This window comes from Meleagris gallopavo, chromosome 14 (genome assembly GCF_000146605.3).
Source record: "Meleagris gallopavo isolate NT-WF06-2002-E0010 breed Aviagen turkey brand Nicholas breeding stock chromosome 14, Turkey_5.1, whole genome shotgun sequence".
In the NCBI taxonomy this organism is placed as follows: Eukaryota; Metazoa; Chordata; class Aves; order Galliformes; family Phasianidae; genus Meleagris; species Meleagris gallopavo.
In genome coordinates, this window is record NC_015024.2 from 6,136,259 (window position 1) to 6,160,832 (window position 24,574).

The window sequence follows — 24,574 nt, forward strand, 5'->3', positions numbered from 1 at the left end:
TTTAAGAACAGAACATTCTCCTTTTAGGAACATTGTGTATTTTCCCAAGGGGACCGAGCTTGTAGGAAGAGGAAAAAGGAAAGAAGAATTAGGGAAAAAAGAAAAATTTTCACTACTAGGTAAAACTGCTTTACTTGTTTGTGAAGTATCTATCATCACCTAGAGATTCAGAACACTGGATAATAAAAATAAATAAATAAATCAGGACTCAGATGAGAATTAGGGCTCACAGTTTCATCGCCGTGTGCTCTGTGCAGAATGTAGATAGGAGCTCACATTACTATCCCAGGTTTTACGTGGATAAAAATAAAGATGCAGTGGGCCTTGCAACACACAGCTCTTACAAGACTGCCTAAGTGGAGGTTTTTAGAACAGTAACTGCAGTGTACGGAGCAGAAGAATAGTGACAACTTTTTTTTCATCTTTATGTAACTAAAATAATTCACAAAATGTCTGTATACCTGAATATAACTGAAAGGAGAGGCACTTGAAATCAACTGCAAATATAGATCTGTGTAGGAATGCCTCTGTTTACAGAAATACTTTCCTATGCAAAGTGTTTTAAAAGATAGAACAGTGTATTTTTGTTCTTGCCCTTGATACTATTTTTTAAATTCTGGAAAGTATAATGGAAGTCTTGTGTGTATGTATTTGGTCTGGTTCTGGTGTTTGCCATGCCCAATTCAGTCTTTCTAAAGGCATTGGAAAAGCTGTGGCTAATGAGCGCAATGGGAACTGCCTTGGGCTCCACATTGCCTACCCTTCCACAAACAATATTTCCGTACCAAATATATGGCTGAAGACAAATTTAAAAATGATGTATTGCTTTGAAGATGCCATGACATGGCAGGTTGAAATGGGATGTTATGAATTTTAATCAGTGTGTTACAACAAAGTGATGTAGTAGAGCAGAAATTTTCAAAACCACTATTATTAACAGATTTACTGCTCTCTCCTGCTTGGGTCAGGCTGCATTTCATGTTGTCATATCACAGATGTGGCAATGGAAATGTTTACAGACTCTTAACAAGCCCTGAATCAGCTCACTTGTAAGCAGCGCTAACATCTGAAGCTTCATGTTATGCTTCATTTCCTCTAAGAGGGAGAAAGGGTCTGCAGCTTGCGTTTGTTCCCATCTGATAAACCTCTTCCATAGAGTCTTCTGGAGTTGTTATCAAATGGTCATTTTTCTTGGCTTTACAAAGCAAACTTTTAGAGCATTCTATGTCAAAACAGCTCTCAGTTCAGTTGCTCCTGCCAGCTCACCCGTATTTTGCCATCTGTATACAATGTCCCTGCACCGCGAGTAAACCGGCAGAAAGACATTAGCATCACCAGTGCCATGCAGCTACTGCCAGGGCTTAGTCACTCCTCCTGGCCCATGAGAACCACAGCTCACACTTCCCTGCCACTCTGTTGTAACTGCGATGGGAGAGGGAAGACAGAATTGAGAAGGGGGTACTTTGCCTACTTTTCAGTCCTTATACCCACAACATCCACCTGCCCCCACGTAAAGACCTCAGCGCTTCACACGAGTTCAGCTCTAGCAACCACCTCCAGAACCAAAGACAAAGAGTTAACAAACCATCTTAATGCAGGAAACCAATCTCCCAATTGCATTTAGAGTGGAACGAGCCCCCGGAACGTTCAGCAACCACCCTACAGCCTAGCACCGACACAGCCCAGCGCCGGACAGATTACCTGGTTACCGGCCCCAGGGGCAGACAGTGGCTGTTCTGATGGATGAATTACGCCTGGCTGAAGTGACTGAGGAGGTGGAGGCTGCTGCGGCTGGGAAACGGCTTGCGTGCTCTGAGTGTGATGGGGAGAGGGTGCTTCGCTCTGGATTATCTGCTGGAAGGTGGTCGGGTACATCTGCTGCTGGGGCAGCTGGGACACCGCGTGGTGCGGCGGCAGCGCTGGCACTCCCGGCGGAGCCACGGCAAGCAATGGTATTGTAGCAGCTGACATATTTGGCACTATTGTTTGGCAGGGCAAGACCAGAGAAGCCACAGTTGTATGAGGAAGGTTCACTGCTTGCATGGGGAGGGCGGGGGAGTTTGGTGCCATGGGCAAAGTGGGGTTCATGGGGAGGCTCGGTAAAATCACAGCTGGAGCGAAATACTGAGAAGGAGCAGGTATGGGGGGCACGTTTGCAGCAGGTATATCAGAGAGGTTTGGAGGAAGGTTGTCAAGTCCTGCCAGAGGAGTAATTGCAGGAATGACAGGAAACTGAGGAATCTGAAAAAAATATAATATCATATAAATCGCAGGAGCTTTCATTGATGGTACAAAGCAGTTTCATTTGCCATACAGTATGCAAAGATCACCTGTGCCATGATAATTATGTCTGTTAATCACTTCCATTTATTTCCTGAGGTTTATAAACAGTAATAAAAACTTAATTATTAAACCATTAGGGGAAAAAATTAAAATTTCATTTTAAGGGGATATTTTTGGGAATTTAAAACTATTTCTCATGATAGTTTGGAGCCTTCCTCATTAACAAAATATTGCTTTCATTTTAACAGAAGGGAAATGCAATCAGACCAGACAAAACACTACATTCTTTCATGCAAAATACAACACGATGATTAAAAATCTTTGTTTTCATAAAGTCTGTCTGCATCACAGGCAGCAGGGGAAACGCTGTAAAATGGTTTTTAAAATCAAAACCTCCCAGTGACACTGCAGACCGTGATAACTACCCCATTATGATGGAAGCAGCTTGCTTCTTCCCCTTGGGGTAAGCTGTTTCACATCACAATGGCTGCCACTAGCAAGCACACCAGCAAACCATTCCAGGCATAAGAAGGATCCATCCCTAGCACTGAACCTGGGAACAGAGCTGGGAGGGAGGTAGAAACCATGGGGAAGCCAAGAGCTCGAAAACAAAAAAAAACGGACAACTTCTCATGCTCTAAAGCCTGGAATGAGGAAGAGTACACCATGGGGGAAAGTGCAAAAAATATGCAATTATAGCAATTTTGTAACTAACTGGATTATCTCGGCATGGCACAGGATTATTCACAAAGGATATTTTTGGTTTTCAAAACAAAAACATATGACAAAGAAAAATAAAAGGATTAGGGGAATGTTGAATACCTATGGACTGAATTGCATGCATGCAAAATAGCCACACACACACACACACACACACACACACACACACACACACAACAACTGCAAATCATGTTAATTATTAGCTGGAAAGCTTTACTCAAACAATGTATTCACACAGTTTTCAAGAGATATTACCTGGGAAGGGGCAACTGGTGGCACAGTTGAAATCTGAAGGGGTTTCAGTGGTGTACTGCTGGCTGCCACCTGAGAGGTCTGGGGCTGGTACTGGGACAGGAGATGGGGAGCAGGCTGGATGGGGCAAACCGGCTGGCTGGCAAGCACCTGCTGCAGAGAAGTTTGCTGTGATATGGGTTGCTGCCAGGAAAGAAAGAAAGAAGAACAAACAAGGTCATAACATGTATATCATGAACGAATCAGATTACTGGACACAGCCATGCTGCACAGTCAGATCAGAACCATCGCTCAGTAAAAACGTTTTATAGAAGGGAAGGGTACTCCTAATTTAAGCACTGTACAAGAACCTGTGTTTAAAACACATTTGAACTACAGACACAGTACCTGAGAAGACAAGCTTTAACTATTTTGGAAAGGTTATTTTTAATGACTCAATCTTTAAATCCCAGAGATTGTTCTGGTTGGCCTTGTAAAATCCCCACCTACTGGCTTCAAAGATTCCCACTATGCAGATTACGTCCCGTTAATCTTGGCATTTAAGAGCTGACTATGTAATGCACCAGGCACTGAAACAGACAACACATTATTTGAGATGTGAACAAAACAGTAATTATCATAAAAGCTCCAGCTAGATCCCAGTTATGTGTAAGGTGCTGCTAAGTGGCAGCCAAAAAAGCAATTTTACCATTACCTGGGGAAAGGCGTTCCATTGGTCTGCCAGATTTCATATAGTATAGCAGGAAAAAAAAAGCTGCATAAAAGCTGAAAATAATTAGCAAAAAAGTTTCACATTTTCTGTTTCACTTCTTTTTTACTTCTGTTAACATTGGAAATACCAAAAAATATATATGTATATTTTAAATCTTGCTTCAGAAACATGGTGCTGAGGCACCAAGCTGGCTCTGGATATACTTGGACATACATCAGTCAGCCTGAGCTCTGCAGCACATAAAATCTAATACCATGCCTAGTGTTCAAAGGTAAGTTCAAAATGAATAGCCAAGCAGCATTATCTTTTATTTTTGCCACTTCTACTGTAAGTCAGTAGAGAATATTTTGCACTGCGCTTTTTCAGCAGCAGGATTTGTCAACCAGCATTACAATACATTAGCACAATAGAACTGTACATGATGTATCAAGGGAGCCAGATGCCACCTGCCCTTAAGGAGCAAAAACTCAGCCACAATTGCTAAGTTTCCAATACTGGGATCAGTGAACAAACAAGCATTTGGCTACTGGCACGCCGTGTCTGGGGCTGAATGCCCTGAATGCCACAAGCAGCACTGGAGGTGGCACTGAACAGGCACTGACCAGCTCTGCACAGCACCAGCTCATCTCCTGCATTATTTCTCAGTCCCAGCAGAGCATTCCTCTCGCACCTTCACAGCGTATGCTTGGACTGATAAACCTCACCAGCACAAAGCCAGCTCAGGTATCTGGGCATCTGCAGCTGGGTTAATCTGCAGCTCAGACAGGCTGCCAGCAGCTAACTGGGAATTGAGTCCACTGATCGCGGCTGCCCGACCTGCCTGCACTCAAGGGGACACTGAGCTGAAGGCAGAAAAACCATGCTCACAGAACTAAGGTAACTTCCTAAGGCCTCCACCTTCAGTCTACAGAATGCGTGTGGTCTGGATGAAGCGTAGCGAGTGGAAAGAATCCAAATGAATTGCACTAATTTTGGCTCAATCTAACCTCAGTGTTATAAGTGGACAGATCCCCATAATGAAAAAAATAAAATACTGAGGAGATGCAATATTGATCTCCTCTATCTGAATCATCAGCGTATATTCATAAATGATCAATACATTTCACTCTTCTATAGAGATGAATTTATCACCCTGACTTCATGTACTCGGGCTGAGATACCCTACCGTCCTTCTACAAAAACCTGCAGTTCTCTGCTGCTGAGAGTAGAAGGAAGATTCTGTATTCAAAGTAGGTCCTCCTAAAGGGAACCAAGAGTGACGCAAACATTTAAGAGTTCCTAATATTGGTAAATGCCAATTATCAAAAGCTGAACAGTCACTGAGCTACGTCTCCCTCAGTACTGTGAGATGGACTCACAATGTAAGAACACTGCAAATTGTAATACAAGCTGCAAACTGGATGTGTTTTCTTCACACGTCTCTGCTTTTTTGAACTATCCTGAGAAATTTAAGAATAAAAAACTGCGTAAGTCTAGCCTTGATCTGGGATTGCATCCAGATTTATCCTAAGGGTGATTCTATTTAATGAAACTAATGGCCTGAACTTTGTCCCAGAGCTTACACCACGGTGCACCTTCTATCAGTGTCCAAAGGATGTAAACATGGGCCCAAACAGAGAAAGGGAACTATGCAGCCTGACTCACTAGAAAACAGATACAGTGACTGCTCTGTCTTTGTTTACTAACAGAGATGGAACTATTTCAAGAAACAGCAATCCTGGGAAAGAAGAGTATATAGAAGAAATTAAGCTCGGTAAATACCCTATCCCAAAACTGCATTTGCCAGGGGAACAACATGTTTTGATCTGTCAGCATAAAGCTCCAGAGGCCACTAGGAAGATCACTGTGATCAGAAATGTCCTCAATGTGCTTGAGAAAGTGTACAATTTTTGGCACAAAGAATCATATCATCATCACTGCCCATTAGAAAAAAAATCTAATGCATCATAAAATTTCACATAAGCAAGCATTTTTCAAGGACACCAAATTACACTGTCTTTATACTGATCCTTTCAGAAGAATAGGGCACGTTAAAAAAATTAACACCAACACATTTTGGTAACTAGGAAGGTATGAAGAGACACAGTATGTGCCAGCCACAAAGCATGCAGGCATTCCCCAGCCTCATCAACAGTTTCTACCCAAAGAAGTCAATCTTTTGCTATGATCACAAAAATGAGGCACAGATCAACACGTTATACAGGTCTGCAGCTACATTTCTTACTGCCTGACATCACCTTCGTACAAGGAAGCAACTGCAACCTTCACAGCTGTCCCTGCTTGAAAGCTGTGTTGTGTAAACACTGTTAAGGAACAGGACTTTTTGGGGAATTTGGAGATACAGTGTGCATTATTTGGAGACAATTCAGAGAGATTCTTTTCTTAGAAGATAAGGAGATTTGATAGTTTCTTCTACTGAATTACAATTAAAAGGCACAAATCAAAAAGCAGCATCCCCAAGTACCTGAAGACAATTGATCCCAACATCAAAGTTGCTTTCTCAACTTTTAGAAATATTTTGAGCACAAGTTGCCAAATAATAAAGTGAAATTAATAAAAGCCTATTACAAAAAAAACCACAAAACAACAATGAAATACTATACTGAAAGCAATGTAAATGCTCAAGAACTGAAACTTGTCACAGGTACTGTCTTGAGTAGAGCATGGACAAGTCGTGGGGTGAAGCCCCTGGGCAGCAGCCCCTCACCTGCTGGCTGGCCAGCACCGGCTGCGACTGCCCCAGCTGCATGGAGGCCACGGTGGTCGGCTGCACCACTGGGAACGTCATCGCTGGCTCCTGGTAGTGCTGGGGCCTCTGGGGCACCACTGCAGGTGGAGCCTGAACCACGGGCAGGGCAGGCTGCAGCAAGGAGAAGGCAACGTTAGGGAAAAGAGAAGGCTTCCTGCTGAAGGAGTCCCTGCAACTGCCAAGAGTATGCATTCCAACTAATGGTCAACTTAATACTTAGGTCAAAACAGAGGAAGAAGACATAATGACAACTTATCTGCAAGGAATGGAAAGATCATTAATCCAAAAAGGTGGAAAAAAGCTGTCATTCCAAAGGCCAATAAGACAACCACACTGCACTGCATTTCGTCTGGAAGCAAGCATGCAAACCAGTAAAACCACTGAAAGCATATACATAGTGACAGAGGATATATCAACAAGCAGCCACTAATGGAGTAAAGCAGTAACTTCACAAAGATTTTCATAATTTCAGAAAGAATCTTCATCTTTGAAAGAAACAGGTAATTTCCTTGAGATGGATGCCAAGAAAATAAATAGAGAAATGAAAAAAATCAAAACCACGAGGGAAATTAAGACAAAAAAAACAGTTGAGGTAAAGCTTGTACCAGTAACAGTTCTGATACTTCAGCTCAGAGTAGGTAAAGATGTTAAAGCTAAGCAGTTTGTCAGACTGATGTTTATAAGCCTGAAACAAAAAAGCTATTTCAGCTCCAGTTCTGAGCTGGTGTTAACTTGATAAATAATCTCCCAGGAAAAAACACAATGATAACTGATCTTTCTAACAAAAATCATCGAATTACGGAAAGCTTCGAGTCAGATTTTTGCCCCTGAATAAAAGTTATTATTCTTCCAAATCTTCCAATAAAGAAAAAGTAATGCATTTATGTCCAAATTAGAGACCTACCAATGAAAAGAATGAATCTGCTCTAAAACAGTATGCTGCACGGCATAACGTAATAATAAAAAAAATCTTTAAAAGATGTGCCTTTAGAGTGCTATATTTAGAGCTAAGTTAATGCTTCATGCGAACAAGAAACGAGGAAGGATGCGTCTCGGCAGAAGTGTGCACATGGGAAAGGTGGTTTCCACAGTGGAGGGATCTGGCTACGGGTTTTTCCTTCAGGTAAATGGAGTCATGTTTCAGTGCATTCACAAAATACTGTTCACAATTTCTTGCAGGCATTTTGGAAAACATAAGGTAAAACCAGGGAAAATGAAGCACTCCCAAAGTATGTTGGGTAAATCTGGATCAAGCAGGAAACAACCACTGGTCCTGGATTTGATTTTTCTTCTCTTAAGGCAAATAGCATGAAACAAAGAATTAACCTACCACATCATTACTGTCATTTTTACTGGGTAGGCTGCTTCCACTGCTCAGGGTAGCTGCAGTCACCCAATTGCTCTTCTCTGCCAGCAGTGTTTTGCCAGTGCAAGCTTCATGACAGGGCTGGAACAGTCCAGGCATGTTGGCTTCTCCATGATCACAGGATTCAAGAGGCGGAATATTTTCTGCAATCCTTGCAGATCTCATGGGAGAAGAACTGGTCTTCTGGCTAATTATGTATTGTAAAGATTCATGTAACAAAGGCAGGTCTAAACTTCTGCCACATGGCCCGCTGGTTTGGGGGAGAGGTTGAGACACTGACTTGTCTGGGATCCGGCTGCACAGGGAGTGAGTGCATTCAACAGGCATCAACACTTTTGACATGTTTTGGTCTTTACCAGACTGAAATAAGCAGGCGAGGCACATCTGACAAGCCTGCTGGAGAAACATCAGCTCAGTGGGGTTTGCTGAGTTCCCAAGTGCCATCAGTGGTGACGTGCCTGCTTCTCCTTCCCTGGTCTGCAGGTCAGAGCTCCCTTCCCTTAACTCCTGGGGACAGGACATCACATCTGGAGCCAAACTCACAACAGAGTCACTGTGGCGACGAAAAGCACATGGAGCATCGCCTGCCACGTGCAGCAAGCGTGGGCTGCAACAGGAATACGGGGCAGCTGCTTCTAAAGGGAACACCGCACTGTGCCTCTCAGTGCCATCACCTGGAGATTTGTGTTCACTCACATTTGTTTGTTCTTTCACCAGTAGTTCCATTAACTGCTTTTGGTCATGGTCACAACAGTGTGAAAGCCTGACTGGGCTACCAGTCCTCGATTTTGGAGCCTCAATAATGGAAGTACTTCGCCGTCTCTGTGCAATATTAAATCCAGAGCCAGAAAGGTAGTGAATGGATGTTTGACCTTTGTCACAATGGAGAGAAACATCACACCCAAGAAGGTCTTGAACAAGTGAAGGAGCAATAATGTGTGGCTATATCGACAATAAATGAAAACAAACAAATGTTCTCAAATTTATACATGAGCTTAAAAGCAGTAAATTAAAAGCTGTAAGAACAGCTACACTGTTACTGCAGCTCAGTGAAAACAGACTGATGAAAAACTCTTTAATTGGGAAAAAAATAAAAAGACAGCTGCTAGGAAAGCACATCTTAAAAATGGCACAATGAACTACAAGTATGCTGTCTACTCAATGCACATTTTAGATCAACTAGAGACATAAGTACCAAGCAAATATACACTGGTAGGAACAAGCGAGAATTATATAAAGCACGCCCTGCAATCTACACCTACTGAAAACAGCATAAAGCAATCATTAAGTATGATCTAGGCTACAGCACAGCTTCGAGAAGCTTTAGACTTACTGCTGAGGGCTGCTGGTAGTGCCCCAGCTGCGGGAGGCTGTGGGGCAGCGCCTGGCTCTCGCTGAGGGGCGGGCTGTACACCCGTTGGATAGCGGGCGGCACGGCGTCGGGCACAGATGAGTAGATGACGCTTTGCTGGCTGCTCTGCGAGTCTGAATAAACAGTGGACCCCTGACCACTGTCGAATGTGCTGTCAGCTGAAAAAAGAATTACATTTTATTTATTTTTTTTTTATCTTGAGCTCAGCAAGTTAAAGTGTTCAAGTAATGATTTCAGAGCAAGGTCAACATTCGTTTATGTAATTTGCATTTTTACTACCTTAGACCTTTCCATTCTATAAATAAGTTATACAACACAATTGTATTTTCTACAAAGGGCACATACTACTCCTTCTAAGCCAAAACCCAAGAGTAATCCCAATGGATTTCTGTGCACAATGATATTTTAAGCACACTGATATTTCCTTTAAAGGGCGTGCGTATGGTTGATAGCAAGAATTGCAGACTTTCATGGATTTTCTAGGATAAAAGGATAGAAAACTCCCATTGTAATGTTCACAGCAGATTGTGGCATCCTGGAGTCAGTTCTTCTAGAGAGGCACTGATTTTAGCACCTTTCTGATTAGCAGTGTACAAAAATACACAACCCTTTATATGCTTTGCATTCGCTCCTCAAATAACCACCAACACCATACAACAGTACCTTGAGACGAAGAATAGGTAAAATAATTCAATTGGATTAGGGGAAAACACCATGAAGAAGTCACAGGAAAATGTACTATGGATTTTTTGACTGATGTATGTGACAGAAGGTAAAGCAGCATTATTTAAGCAAGCCTATAACATGATGCCCTGCATTAGGCAGCAGCAGCATTAGGGCAGTTCTCACTGTAAGCAGGCTATGTGGCACTACAAGAACAGATGCTAGAGGAATTATAACCAAAATGCATCCTGATTTTGTTATCTGTAAGTGGAAAGCTTTTAGCCACCTGTGCATAAAAACAAAATCAGAGAATGAAGTGAAACAGCTACCTCAGTTCAGGTTTGTGATCATTTAAAAGGACAATTCAGAGCTCTACCAGTGTTTCTCATGCCAAACTGTTAGCCCAACTAATCAGCAGAATTGCACAACCTGACATTGGGCAAGCATGACATCTTCTATTGCAGAAAAATAAATCTTCTAACTGTACCATTGAGCATTAATGGTTTAAAAATATCTTTTTACGGTGTTTGAAGCCTGTGAAGTGCAGGTGCTCAGTACTTCTTCAGTATAAGCTACCAAATTTTTCAAGAGAATAGCAACAAAAGACAATTGAGAAGGTAGCTGCAAGCATCCAAAAGGCAAAGAGCTTGTAATAGAAATTTAAAACTCAAAAAGAGAACGGTTGCATAGTTAACAAAAAAGGCTTAAGGTACAGATGTGTTTAAATCATCTTTCCACTATAAGAGGTAGGGATTTCTGCAGCATATACGCTTTCACTTTATTACAAACAATTATTCAGGACATCAAAGAAATGAGAAGACTACAACAGCATAGGATTAATTATTATAAAAGCCGTGAATCTCTTAGGTTTTATAAAACAACATGCATTACAGTTCACATTATTAACTTACAGTTTTACATCTGATCTCATATTGTTACTTGAATTGGTAGAAAAGTAATTTAGAGAGCTCTTAGGCACTAAGAAACTGTTGAAGACATTTGATAATACCAAATATTAAAAGCTGAGGAGTAGTAAATAAAGAAAGAAAGTAATATTTACTAAAAAATATTGCTAGTTAACCACCAACAGAACTGCGGGAAGCACAGTGTCATTGCACCATCAGAAATAAGGAATCATAATGATTGTGTTCCTCAAAGGATTAGTATAAAGTAAGTACATTATCTAAAATAAATAAGATCAATATGACTTGAAAATAAGCTTTGTAAATACTCCAATATTCTTGAGAATTATGCAAATACTGCATTTCTCACATCTGGTAAAGATTTGTTTCCTTGTAGAGGCGTGCTTGGTTGTTTTAGTATTCAAAGCAGGCCTTTGTATGGCAATTTATACAATACCTGCATTAAAGCAGCAGCTGTCTCTTTGCTAAAGTAACTTGACTTTAAATATGCTTACACAAAAGTCTGGAACAGTAAAACAAAGCCATTATGATAATAGTTTAGTAGCAAAATATGTACATTAGATTTTAGCCAGAAAAAGTGGCTAGAAAAAAAAAAAATCACAAAAATTCAAATATTCTAATCTAAAATTATCTGGCAATATTTCCTTCAAGACGTTTAAAGGTATAAATAAAGATTTCAGAAGCAGGCAGAACCTGACTTGCTAACAAAGACTGATTTTAGGGGACAGACAAGGCTGTTATTTTAGGCAATTATAAACACTACTTCCTCATGCCTTGCTGTTTGCTGGAGACAAGCCTGATGCTCAGAAGTAAAATGAAGAAACACAAGCTCTGCAAGGCCAGGTAGTTCCTTACTCAGAGAAAGAACAAAACCAGTGCTTGGATTTATAACAGGAGGCATTAACCCACCTGTCTTGAAAGAGTGATTATTATTTTCAAACCAGCCACCCTCTGAACAAAGAAGGTAGATCATTGGTTTGAGGCCATCAGTGCAAGCAACTACCTACTCCGATCCTCCATAACATAGACCAAGCTACTTCCTCATTTCAGGTCCACAAGCTCAGGATAAAACAGGGAGCCTGGATGGACAGAGAAAGCACCTGCATGATGACTTAAGAGCCCCAAAAATGTTATCAGCCCACAAGGTCTGATATTGTCAAACCTTGTCCAAGTTATTTCCCACAGAAAAGGGAGATCTTGAGTTACACCACATAACATTCAGAGAGCCTTTTTTCTCTGCTCTAGGTCACTGCACAGAGTCACAAAACCATTATATAAGCCATCAAGAGTAACATGCAAAACTCAAGCAGCTTCAATATCTTCAGCAAGATCTGGCTTTGGATAAACATCCCCACATGGCAAACACCACTTGAAAAAGTGAACAATGAACATCACCAGCCACTGCAACCACCTTGGTGCCTGTTCAAGTTCTGCAATTGTTTCGCACAAACTTAGTAGCAATCTCACCAACTGTTCCATTAAAAAATGTCTTTTCTGCATTTATTGCTACTGAAGAGTTATTTTTAAACAGTGCTTTTTCTTGAAACCCTTTCTTTCAAGCCTTCTGGCTCTTGCCGGATCCACTTGCGGCCTCTGAGCTAACACGCAAAAGCTGCATGGTGTCCAACTGCTGAGCTACATAATTGTTGATTTTCATACTGGGACATTCATTATCATGCGTACACAAAGCAAACTTGAGACTTACATGCAACGGATGTGACGCTGGTGGGCAGGTTTTGCTGGAAGGGATGCTGGTCTGCCTCGGGTTCCTCCGACTCGGACAGGATGTGATGACCGGTGTGGGAAAGGTATGTGACTTGAACCTGCTGTGGATGCGGCGCCTTTGACTTCTCCAAGCACTCAGAATCTCGGCGTTCCTCTGACTGTATTCTAGGCCAAATTCTCTCTCTTCTCCATAGTATTAATGCTACTCTGTCACGTATTGACTTCGCAACTATCTTGAGATCGTTTTCATGAAAAAATCCAGAGTCAATCTATAGAAGAGGCACAAACTTAGCAAGACCATGTGTGCAGAAGCACACGCAGGTTTTACTTGACTCAATTCCTAACAGAAAGCATTACTTTGAAGAAAAACCCAACATACTCATTTCTCACAAGAACAGGAATTCAAGAGCTTGATGGGTTGTTATTTATTCATTTACTGGGAGGGGGGTTCTTTGCTTTTTGGGGGAATTAAAACTTCTTTCCCTAGTGTCTTTAAGAACAAGTAATTTTTATAAGACTTGACTACCTATCTGATTGATTTATTAGCCAGTTAATCTCCCGTGATAAGAGAATAAGCTTAGCTGCAGCTGGTTTGTTTGTTTGTTTTTGTTTTATTACAACTAACAAAGTAGTCAAAAGAAAAAAGCATCTTTGAAAAATGGTATTTCAACAACGCAATTGGAGTAAACCTCATTACCTCTAATCAGAATTTATTGCCTTAACCTTTCTAGCGTACAGAGTTTCCCAAATTGGTGTGCTTGATAACACTGCGAGTCAATATGTTAACAGAATTTAGACTCAAATTAACTTCTAACACAAAGTCAGTATTGACTTACTTTCATAAAAGATTTTGGCTAAACTCAACTCAGACTGCTCACATTTGACTGAAAAGGGGAGCAACATTTCTCAGAATTCAACTCCTCAGAAGATAAGATGGAAAATTTGTTTTCATGCTCTTTGCATGAACTTCCTAGTCAGACTCCTACTCTTTGTGAGCCTAATAATGAGCTGCCAGAGAACTGCATGTTAAAATCTGCATCTCCTGAAAGATGCATATTTGACAAATTTATCTATGTGAAGGAAGTCTAGAAGTTCTCCATTTTGCTCTTGCCCAAAGACTACAGTTTTACAGCTTATATTCTTTTATGTGTAAAATCAAATAGGTACAAAGGAGCTTAAAATACAGTTTTTCAAACGGATGTGGTATTTTCCACTGCCAATGTGTTCAGACTTTACTGATGTTCCTGAACAGAGGATCTGCAAACACTAATGTGTGTGAGTTACTGTATCGATGGACCAGGCAGGTCCAGAGAGCCTTGCATGGCATTAACTGAAGGGAACAGTGGATTTTCTTTGCAAAGCTTAACAAGAAGGAACTAAAAACCTGGCATATCAGCAAGTTTCTAGACGACTCCTATTCTGACATCTCTACTTAGAGAATGATCAACATTTAATTAAGACATACTATTTTATCATACAACTGACTGTGAAACATGTTAGGTTCCAAAGCCAGGAGCATGTTTCAAGTTTTTTGCCTACACCATTTGGACAAGCTGGAATATCTGACTACTCAAAACCTATCAATAATGATAAATAATTCCCTGCACACAAGAGGTCTCCTGCACTTTTCACTACCATAGCACACAAAGCAGCACCAACTAATGAAAATACATAAATTTGGTGTTTCGCACTTCATTTGGACTAGAAAAAAATATCTACGAATGCTTGTCCCTCTAACAGATTCAAGTTTGAAAGTAATTAATTAATTTGGGAAAGGCTATGGTATCACAGTAGTTAGATATCTTGTAAGCATACTTACACTACAAGAATTATTTCCCATGAAAAACAAGACATCACAAGCAGGGTAAACTACAGAACTTCAGAACTCCAAATACTTGCATAGATATTTACGTATAGATGTAAAATACAACAGTAAGTAACTGTAGTAAAGCAAAACTTTTAAATTAAGTTCTGTAACAATATATTGCTGAAAAAGATATTGGGCCTACTGCAAACAAGTGACAGGATGACAGGAGCTTGATTTTCTCATTATTTTTGGGATACATGAGATGATGACTCCAAGTATGGTAAGGTGATGTTAGCAAAGTGACTGCTTCCTAAGCAGGAGTGTTGATGACAACATCAATAAACAGAATCTCTTGGGATTTAGGATATAATAATAGGAACACATGTGCAAGCACAAGAAAACACAGACCCTTGCCTAAGAGCTTACTTGCTCTTTGTTTTCATGACATTAAAAAACCTAAACTGCATTAAATATATTTCAATAGATTTCAAACAAATGTAAAGAGATCAACAGCTAAGATAAACTAGCAAAAGAATTTTCAAAATATAAGACTAGAAGAGACCTCTTTGGTCCTTAAGTGACTTGCTGTTTTGAAACAGCACTTCATGTATCTGATTCTACATCCTTTTTCAGTTTTTCAGTTTTCCTAGTTTACCCTTTTTCTTCTAGCATTCAATCTCAAGATCAATGCAAACTGCTTAATCTGGAATGGTTTAAACTGAAGTTACTTTACCAGACTTGCTCCTGCTGTCCTTTGAGATTTATGCACTAATTATACATATATTTGTCAGGAGAAGTTTATTTTACCATTTCTTGTGCAACATCATCAGGAGTTTCCTTCTCCAGATCAAAAGTAAACTCAATGGCTCCATTATCTTTGGGTTTTCCTTTCAGTTTCTTAGGATCTTCTACCCAGAGTCTTAAGGCAATAGAGGATTTTCTACCATGGTCTTCTTCTGCAAGTTCCACCCTTACCCCAGTATCTTCAGCAAAAAAGGCATGGCTTAATAAGTCTTTAATTTCATATCTGCAATGGATATAAAGAATAGTCAAACACTGCAAGTCTTAAGGACATTCTGAGGAGCTTGTGACAATATACTGCTATTAGAGGCAAAAATTTACAGTTTTCCTTGTGCTTATCCATAACTAACCTGTATTCTTAGCAGAAAGAGGCAATATTTCTAGTGTTGCTGAGGACTGCTGTGTTTCCTATTTAACAAAGCTTCTTCAATATTCATACATCTTAAACATACTCAGAAATGGAGATTACAGCCTCGCTTAATGTTTCTTGAGTATCTGAGTTTAATGAGTTCTAAAACAAGGTTCCCTCTAGACAGTCACCTGAGGTTCCCAGCAACTGCATTTCTGAAAGTCAAGATATACACAAGCAGACTAGGAGAGACCAGCACAGAAGAGTAGTTTCTAAAATCAAAGCTGAAAACAATTCCACAACTTCACTTTTTTACATAATTCTTCGAACTTGAGAGAAACACAGCAATTGAATTTATTCTATTATCTTCACATTATACGGCAGGAACATAATCATTTATATTTCCATTCTGCTCAGAGGAGACCCAGAGTTTAGATTAAGAACCCACACAGTTCCAAAATCTCTGCATATACATTACTTAAACAAGACTTGATTACGTGATACAAACCTTTCTTCCTTATTTTTGCAAATGCACTCCCCAATTATCTCCTTAATTTCAGGATCTGTAACTTTCTCAAAGCTTGCTGGCTTTATACCCTAAAACAATAGAGGAAAACAATTCAGTTTGAAAAAAATATACATACGATCTATCTTTTAAGTAAGGATGCTTTTATATACTATGTAGTCAATTCAACTACTTTGAAGAAGATAGTTTTAATTTAGTACCACTGCACTTTAAGCACACTGGCTTGTATGTTACTCAGTCTTACATCACACACACGTCCTTTTTCTTTACAAATAACTGCAGACCTTACTTTTGCACCCTGTGGACTCTGAGATCATTACTCAAGAAACAGCCTTACCACTCAAACAACTAAAAAAATAAAGGAGAGTAATTGTGTTTTTCTTCAGATAAGCAGTTTCAAGAATGAGTTCAAAATACCTTCGAAGACCCATGCAGAAGTGCAGATTTCTGTTTCCCATAAATCTCTTGTTTTTCTACATCCCCCAGTACTCTCAATCGCTCCTTTCCCTCCCTCAAAACAATCTGAAACAAAGTAGGTTAGAGGGAGAACATGCCCAACAGCCCTCTGTTGTTCTTGCATTTCCTAAGTACATTGTCTGAATCTTATTGGAAACAAACGGAAGGGCAGGCATAATCTATGAAGAAACACAAACTAATTGCACTTCCATCAAAAGCTAATTTCTTTTTTCCTGGGAATATGGCTCACTTCTAGATTTGGAAGTGTTAGCCTATGAGCGTGTCCTTTCAAGGAAAAAAGCCAACTGTTTTGTCACAGAAGAAAGCTTACAGAAGCAGAACCTCATTCCCCATATAGGGAGATTTGGCTCTATGCAGATGTAAGAAGAACAATTTGTATTTCTTTCAGGTTAGGTTGGGGATGTTTTAAGAAGACAGAGAGGATTAGAAGAAACACATGTACTTGTAGGGTAGTCAAAGGTCACTTCTCTCTACTCTCTAATATTTCAGGACAAATACCTTCATTCAGCAACATCCACCTCAGGGTATTGAGCCTCTTAATTAAAAAAAACACACATCTTACCAACATAAAGAGAGACTGTAGGAGAAGCAGTATGCAAGTACTCAAGCTAAATAACAGCTTATATATCATGTCATCTCTGTACATAAAATCAAAATGTACTGTAAAAATAATTAGCAAGGAGACCTGGGAAGTTAATGGACATGTCTAGCTGTGCATTTTCAAAGCTCAGGCTGATGTTTTCCTCATGTGAGGTTGTGGAGAGGGAAGAAAGGAGGCTCACTTCAGAAAACAGCAGCCACCCCTCTGTGCTCTTACCCAGCCCAGGCAGGAGGAACTACCAGACACCCACCTTTGGTAACATGCAACTCACTTCCATTCCTTTCAGCAGAAGTATTCATTTACTATGAATACTTTTCATCTCCACATTCAGTTACAGAGAGTAATAGTATTAACACAAGAAGTTATCCTTTTTAATTCTGATGTTCAGCTTAAATTGGAAGCAAAAACTTGTATTTGAAAATCTCATATACAACTACTAAATCAAGGTATGTATGGACAATAGTTCAGACATGAATTTTGAAATAGGTTTTGCAATTAGACCCTATTACTGAAGGACTATTACTTGCAGTGAAATCAATAAGCAGGAAAAAAAAAAACAACAAGGAAACATGATTTCCTTTATCTTAATAAAAACAAAATCCAATTAAGCACATGACTGAATGGGATTTAGACATTGAACTCTATTCAAACCCTTTTAAAGTTTCACCCTGAAAGAACAGTAACTGTGATTGTACAGCAGCAGGCAAGGAGGCCTGAAGTCCTGAGAAGTGGACTCTGGGCTCACCTATCCCTGTCTTTATTTAAAAGGATCAGCCCTTACTGAATTTGGTCTTGAAGAAATGTCATGGATGAACTTCAAGGGCTGGTATCTCCCTGTGTGTTTCTGAATATTTGAACATCAGATTTTTTATCTCTTTATTAGCATTCTGTTGCCACTTCAGCCTTAGATTTGAGTTTAAAATCGATTAATCTTAACTTCAGGTCAATCTCTACCTTTGCACTTTAAGGTTCAGAGGAGTAAAATATGTAATTCATGAACTTTGAAAACCTCACAGAATAGCAGCTGGCTCTGCTTCCTGCTACTGTGAGGCACAGAGGTGCTGACATAAGAAACCATTCTGAACAGACTGACTGCCTAAAAAGAACCACTGGCTTAAGCAAACTCAAATCTTGTTTATAAGATGAGGCTTCAATTTTTGTATGTATGTAAACTGCATCAAAATGAGAGCCTTGTCACTACAGCCCAGATTTGCCTAAAACAAGAGTGCACCATAGTGCACCAAGATTATTTCCCAAAAGAGCTCCAGTGCCTGAATTAGAAATGGAAGAAAACAAAATCACCAAAAGAACAGGTAAAGCTCTAGGAGGTGATCTTCTCAGAGGGGGAGGACGTTAAAGAAATCTTTGCAAAGGACAAATCTCAACATATTTTCAGACACTCCAGTTTGCTATAGGAAGTCACCTAGTTCTTATCTTAATGACACTTACCAGGAAGAATGGATAATAAACATTATAATGTACTAGAGCTTCATGTTTACTGAAAGATATCCCCCAAATGTACAAAGGTATCAATTTAACTGCAGGAAAAGAAAAAAAGAAAACATTACAACTAAGAGGCAGAGACAGCTTCCACCACACTACCTGAGGAGCTTTCAACCCTGTGGAGAAACACACTGCTACTAGATGTGTGCTCACAGGAGCCTGCCAATTGCTTTTGAAAATGGCAGCATGCCTCATGGGTATTTTGGCACAGCTCAAGCTTATGAGAGGCAAGAACAGTATAAGGCAGGTCACTGTACCTCTTGACTTAATTTTTCCAGAATCCACAAACATCTCTCCATTTAAGTGGTCTGATGAACTCCGACACGGCTAGGATGCAGCAGGGCAGGATGTGTTGGGCAGCTAGGAATTAGGTTTGTCTCAGAACATACTTTTGACAGACATGTGATGGCTGACCCCGATTTTTTACCTTACAAATCCCTTTCCTTCCTACAAATACCATTAAACTTTCCACTTCTTTTGAATCTGCCGAGCACCTAAGCTACAAATAGATGATTAAAACAAACAAGGACAGAAGATGCACAGTGAAGTACCGCACAAAACTGCTTTTCCAAGGTGTTTTCTCAATGCCCATATGCTACAGGATGCTTTAGCTCCTTACTCTTCATTAAAATCTCCAAGGCCATCTCATTGTAATGCTGAAAATCCTCCCTGCAGCACTGTGCCCTGATGCTTACAAGCCTCCCAACAACGGAGGGGGTTGGTGTGAAACATAGGTTTCTAGTTGAAATCAAAGGATCCATCTCATTCATTTATTCAAAAGCCATCTGTCTCTCCTGAGCATTCCCAAGGAAACATGGCACCAAAATTCAAAATATACTGGCTAAGAAAAACTGCACGACTGTCTCAAACAGAAGTAAACTCAACATCCATACCTCTGAAATGGAGGGCTAATTAACTGACATAAAATGGATATGGAGAATTTCATACAAATTGTTTAAATACAAAAAAAAACAAATAAAACCTACCAAGTCCAAGTCTAAGGCTAATCTAAGCAGATTAATTGCAGATCTAAGAAAGTATCTGGAATACACAATTCAGTGATGTTCATAACACTGTCTGATATAGAATTTACCTCATCTCTATAAGCAGTATGTAATCTGCAAATACAGAGAAAACATTTGATACATTTAAAAAGGAAACAATATGAACATTTAATGAGCTAGACAGAACACTGTAGACATTTGAGTTGTTTTCAAGGGTGAGTTTGTGTAGCTAAATCCAACAAGGTAGCCCGAACCCCTAGCAAACACAATTGGTCTACAGTGAATTCTGCAGGACATCAGTGAAAAAACATTGCTCTGGAGCCTCATGGGAAGGTCACAGGCTCTGATGTTTCATCACTAAATATGCCTATTGTCCACATATAAATCTCTTGGCAGAATGATTAAACACGCAAAAAAAAAAAATCTGACTAAGAAAAACCATCAAGTTATGCATGAAAAATGAGATTATGGCATCAGAATGAAGGTCACTGCAAATATGCTGACCAGGAAATCTCTTCAAAATTAACTGTAGTAAACGTGGCCTTGACCTGTTGCTTGAAAAACACGTTACATATATCCTCCTACCACACGTAACTGAAATCAGCCAACAAAAGTTTTACATTTATTATCTCTTGCCTCATTTACTTTGTTGGGTGCAGTGCTGCAGTAAGGCCTAATGAGTACAAGATCTTTAACTGCAATTCCCATTTCTCATCACAGAACTCAAACAAATTTTAGTTCCACTGGCTGTTATTTAGGATGTGACTAAAAAACAAAAAAAATCATCAGAAGAGGACCAGAAGAAGGAGATAATTTAAGCATGTTCATTTACACAGCAGATCTCTGGCTGAAATGGTGGAGGGAATGGCTGTAACAACCATGCTTGCTCGAGCACAGCAACAAGCCCCAACGTACATTTGGGAATCAGCTTGGAAGCGATTGTCGCATCATCCTGGACTATTGTATACTTTCAGTTGCACATATACAAATAAAAGAGTGGAAAATTAAAGGAGCAATTGAACTATGAATCTACAGGCAGGGAGAATAAAAGGCGAGTGAAGTAAGAAGTATAATGACCTTTCAATATAAATATGTGTAATGTTTAATATCTTACAATAATAATATTTACAAAAGGTATCTGTTTCCTATATCAATATGGGTTACCAACATATATGACTTTATAAAAGCTATGACTCCAGATGTCCCTTGCAACCTATTAGCACGTACAAATTTGACGCAGTGTTAGGACGCAGAGTGCAAGTGATTGCAGATCCGAGCTAATGCACTGAGCGTGGGATGCGGAGGGAATGTGTGCCCCAGTGCAATCCAAGTCAGGTTGGAACAGGCAGAAGAACAAAGGAGTTATTGTACTTTTGTTGCAAGCAATCACCTGCACGATTCTAATATCAGCAAGCAATGCCATCAGCACCACTGGTGGTTGCCACTGAGATAGGCTGGTTTAGCAATAGGGATCAGTATATTAGAGAGTTTTCTTCCCGGATGTCCGATGACACCACTGTGACACTCAGCCCAAGGCAGGAACAGAGTTTTGTATTTTATATTCTAGAAAGAAAAGCATCAAGAAACAAATGTAAAAAATGTTTGCTGTTCAGTCTCGGTTTAACAGAAAAAATAACGTTTACATTCCTGGTGCAAAGAAGTTTCATCAAAAACAAAGTACATCTCCCACTGGGGAGCTGTGATACACACAGCATTCAGAAGCACTTCACTGCTGACCCTGCCCATGTGAGAATCTCAGCAACCCCTTCCGCCCTAGTGAGAAGCTCAAACCTTGGGTAATCCTGGGAATAAATCTGTGTAATTCAGCCTCTCGATTTTCATCTAAGCTCTACTTCTATATCAATGCCAGTAAAGGGAACAGCACGACAATGGCTACCCATGAGAAGTGCTTGTAAAATTCTCCCTCCAGGTGGTCCCCAGCCCAGCAGAGCGGGCAGAGCCAACTGCTCTGTGACAGCTCAGGCCATGGGCACAGCATGCTCCCCACACCCAGGTTTCTGCATCTGAGCACAGAGGCAGTGTCCCCCAGGCCCAGCAGCGAGCTGTGGCTGACTCACATGGCTCCAAGCGGGGTCCCCGTCTGCCTCCAGCTCTTCTGCAGGCACAGCTTCTGGCAGAAGCTGCTGAGCCCCCAGAGCTGCTCCCTCTGGGACAAAGGACCTTCTGTGGGGCTCTGCTGCTCCTCTCGCACCCTTGCCTCAGAGGTCCTCCCCCTGCTCCTCCTCCATATCTGACAGTCCATGCAGCTCATGGCATGTGACAGGGCATTTTCCTCTCCACAGGGAGAGGTTAACTCTTTCCTTGTAATGGCAGCAATGTCATTTTGTCCACCAAAGGAATCCTGAGGCCTCTGCTCCAGTTGCTCTCATCTTGAGCTCAGCAGAAAAGAGCAGTACCAGTGTCTGCACCCAACACATGCAGCTTTGTCCTATTAGTCAGATCTAAAACACCTCTCTTACAAGCCAAGTGACCTTTTAAAACTTATCCACAACAAACATTTTCTCTCTCTCTTAAGTTGCAAGGATAAGACCACTCTTACGAAGTTATAACTTACATATAACTCTCTGCTGTGTAAAGGCTATTGCCACAGAAAATGAGTTGGCTCAGACTTTCCTAAGAGTTTAAAAATGACTACTTAGGTCTGCAAATTGAAACATAGTATCTAATTAGGAATCCTCTGATTAATCCTTATTCTTTGCCATCTTGGATATTGTTTTGATAAATGAGGCTTATGAAGACTTAATCACCAATATTCCAGATGGCTAAGAGTTGTACACAAAGCTTTTCTAAGAATGCGGAGCAACAGAAGACACCTACATTGTTTGTGGCTCTAATCCCCTATGTGCATGTACAGGTGAGCTTAACATGAGCCAACCACTAACAAATTTGGCATGCTGCTCACAAATCTCTGCCCACTGCAGCAGATAACACCAAACTCTCCTCAGAAGAACCATTACTAGAATGATCAGTCCTAAAGGGCACCCACTGCTACATTCAGGAGATGAGGCCCCCATGACCTACAGTCAGAATACTGTTCTACTGTCACCACGTGAAGCACCAAAGCATACGAAGATCTTTCCTCAGATATACACAAAGATGGCATTTAGAGCAGATTCTAAAGGACCACATACCTAAATTAAGCCAACAAGCCATGGTGCCAAACAAAATGAACTTTTCCTTGTAGGGGAGGAGTGAGCAGAACAGAAATACAATACAAGCAGCTATCCTCATAAGGATTCAGGCAAGCAACTGCACCAAGCCATCAGCTGTATTTCACTTCTTTGAAAATATGCAGCATTCATTTCCAGCCAGCTCATACTGCAGAGCAGGGGGGCTTGCAGTCAGCAAACCTGATGACCCATCTTTCCCTCATTCCCTTCCCTACAGGGTTGGCCCAATCATTAGTGCAGGAGCTAGCAGTGAAGTTAACTGCACTGCAGAGCAACTTCTGATGTCTTTTTCACCTCCCTCTCTCAGTAGCAGTGGGTTGAAATCAGCACTCTAAGAAGGATTAAAGTAGCCAAAATCAGGGCTGCAGTCCATTGGGAAAGATTCAGCTTTGCCAAGATACAAATGTCAGCTTGCAACAATTTACATAGAAATGAGATAAAGCTGTTTCACTCTTCAGATGCATCTTTCTGCTTTCAGCACGTCGTGACATCTCTTTCATTTCCAGCAGGGACACCCTCCTGTTTCTTGTGATAGTGACTTAAACTTTTAAACAGACTCCTGAATCATTTGCATCCTCCCTCTCCTGTCAGGTTAGTAATATCACAGCTGGTTAGCACAGCAATCCACAACAAGAGCACCAGATTCCGTCTTGATTAACATCTTCATCAGTGACCTGGATGAAGGGACAGAATGCACCCTCAGGAAGTTTGCAGGCAACACAAAGCTGAGAGGAGTGGCTGACACACCAGACAGGTGTGCTGCCAGTCAGCAAGACCTGGATAGGCTGAGAGCTGAGCAGAGGAAACTTGTGAGCTTCAACAAGGGCAAGTGCAGAGTCCTACACCTGGGGAGGAACAACCACAGTCATAGTACAGATTAGGGGCTGACCTACTGGACAGGAGTTCTGCGGAGAAAGACCTAACTGTTCCAGTGGACAATAGGTTGACCATGAACCAGCAATCTGCCCTTGTATCCAAGAAAGCCAATGGTATCCTGGGGTGCATTAAAAAGATCGTGGCCAGCAGGTCAAGGAAGGTGATCCTGCCCATCTACTTTGCCCTGGTGAGGCCCCATCTGGAGTACTGGGTCCAGTTCTAGGCTGCTGAGTGTGTCCAGTGGAGGGCATCTCCCACATGAGGAAAGGCTGAGAAATCTGGGCTTGTTCAGCCTGGAGGAGAGAAGGCTGAAAGGCATCACAGTGCTTATCTACAAGGCAGAAGCCAATTGCACTGGACCAGGCTCACTTTGGTGGTACCCAGCAATAGGACAAGGAACAATGGGCACAAACTGGAACACAGGAAGTCCCATCTGAACATGAGGAAAAACTTCTTTTCTTTGAGAGTAATGGAGCACTGGAACAGGCTACAAGGAGAGGCTGTGCAGGCTCCCTTCTCCAGAAATATTAAAAACCCATCTGGAGGCTTTCCTGTACAGCCTGCTGTAGGGAATCTGCTTTAGCAGAGGGGTTGGACTACATGATCTCCAGAGGTCCATCTAATCCCTACAATTCTGTGACTTCTTGGCAGACTAGTTCTCAGTGATATAAGCA

At 40.9% G+C, this 24,574-nt stretch overlaps 1 protein-coding gene across 1 annotated transcript in view; it reads right to left on the bottom strand.

Moving 5' to 3' along the window:
- WNK2 (WNK lysine deficient protein kinase 2) overlaps positions 1 to 24,574 on the bottom strand; it is a gene marked incomplete at its 5' end in the record, with an annotated part of 100,877 nt that overhangs the window by 33,884 nt on the left and 42,419 nt on the right. Inside the window, 7 exon segments of the mRNA XM_019619975.2 lie at positions 1,702 to 2,241; positions 3,259 to 3,438; positions 6,675 to 6,827; positions 9,416 to 9,612; positions 12,746 to 13,034; positions 15,380 to 15,599; positions 16,231 to 16,319. Coding sequence (XP_019475520.2) covers positions 1,702 to 2,241; positions 3,259 to 3,438; positions 6,675 to 6,827; positions 9,416 to 9,612; positions 12,746 to 13,034; positions 15,380 to 15,599; positions 16,231 to 16,319 — 1,668 coding nt within the window.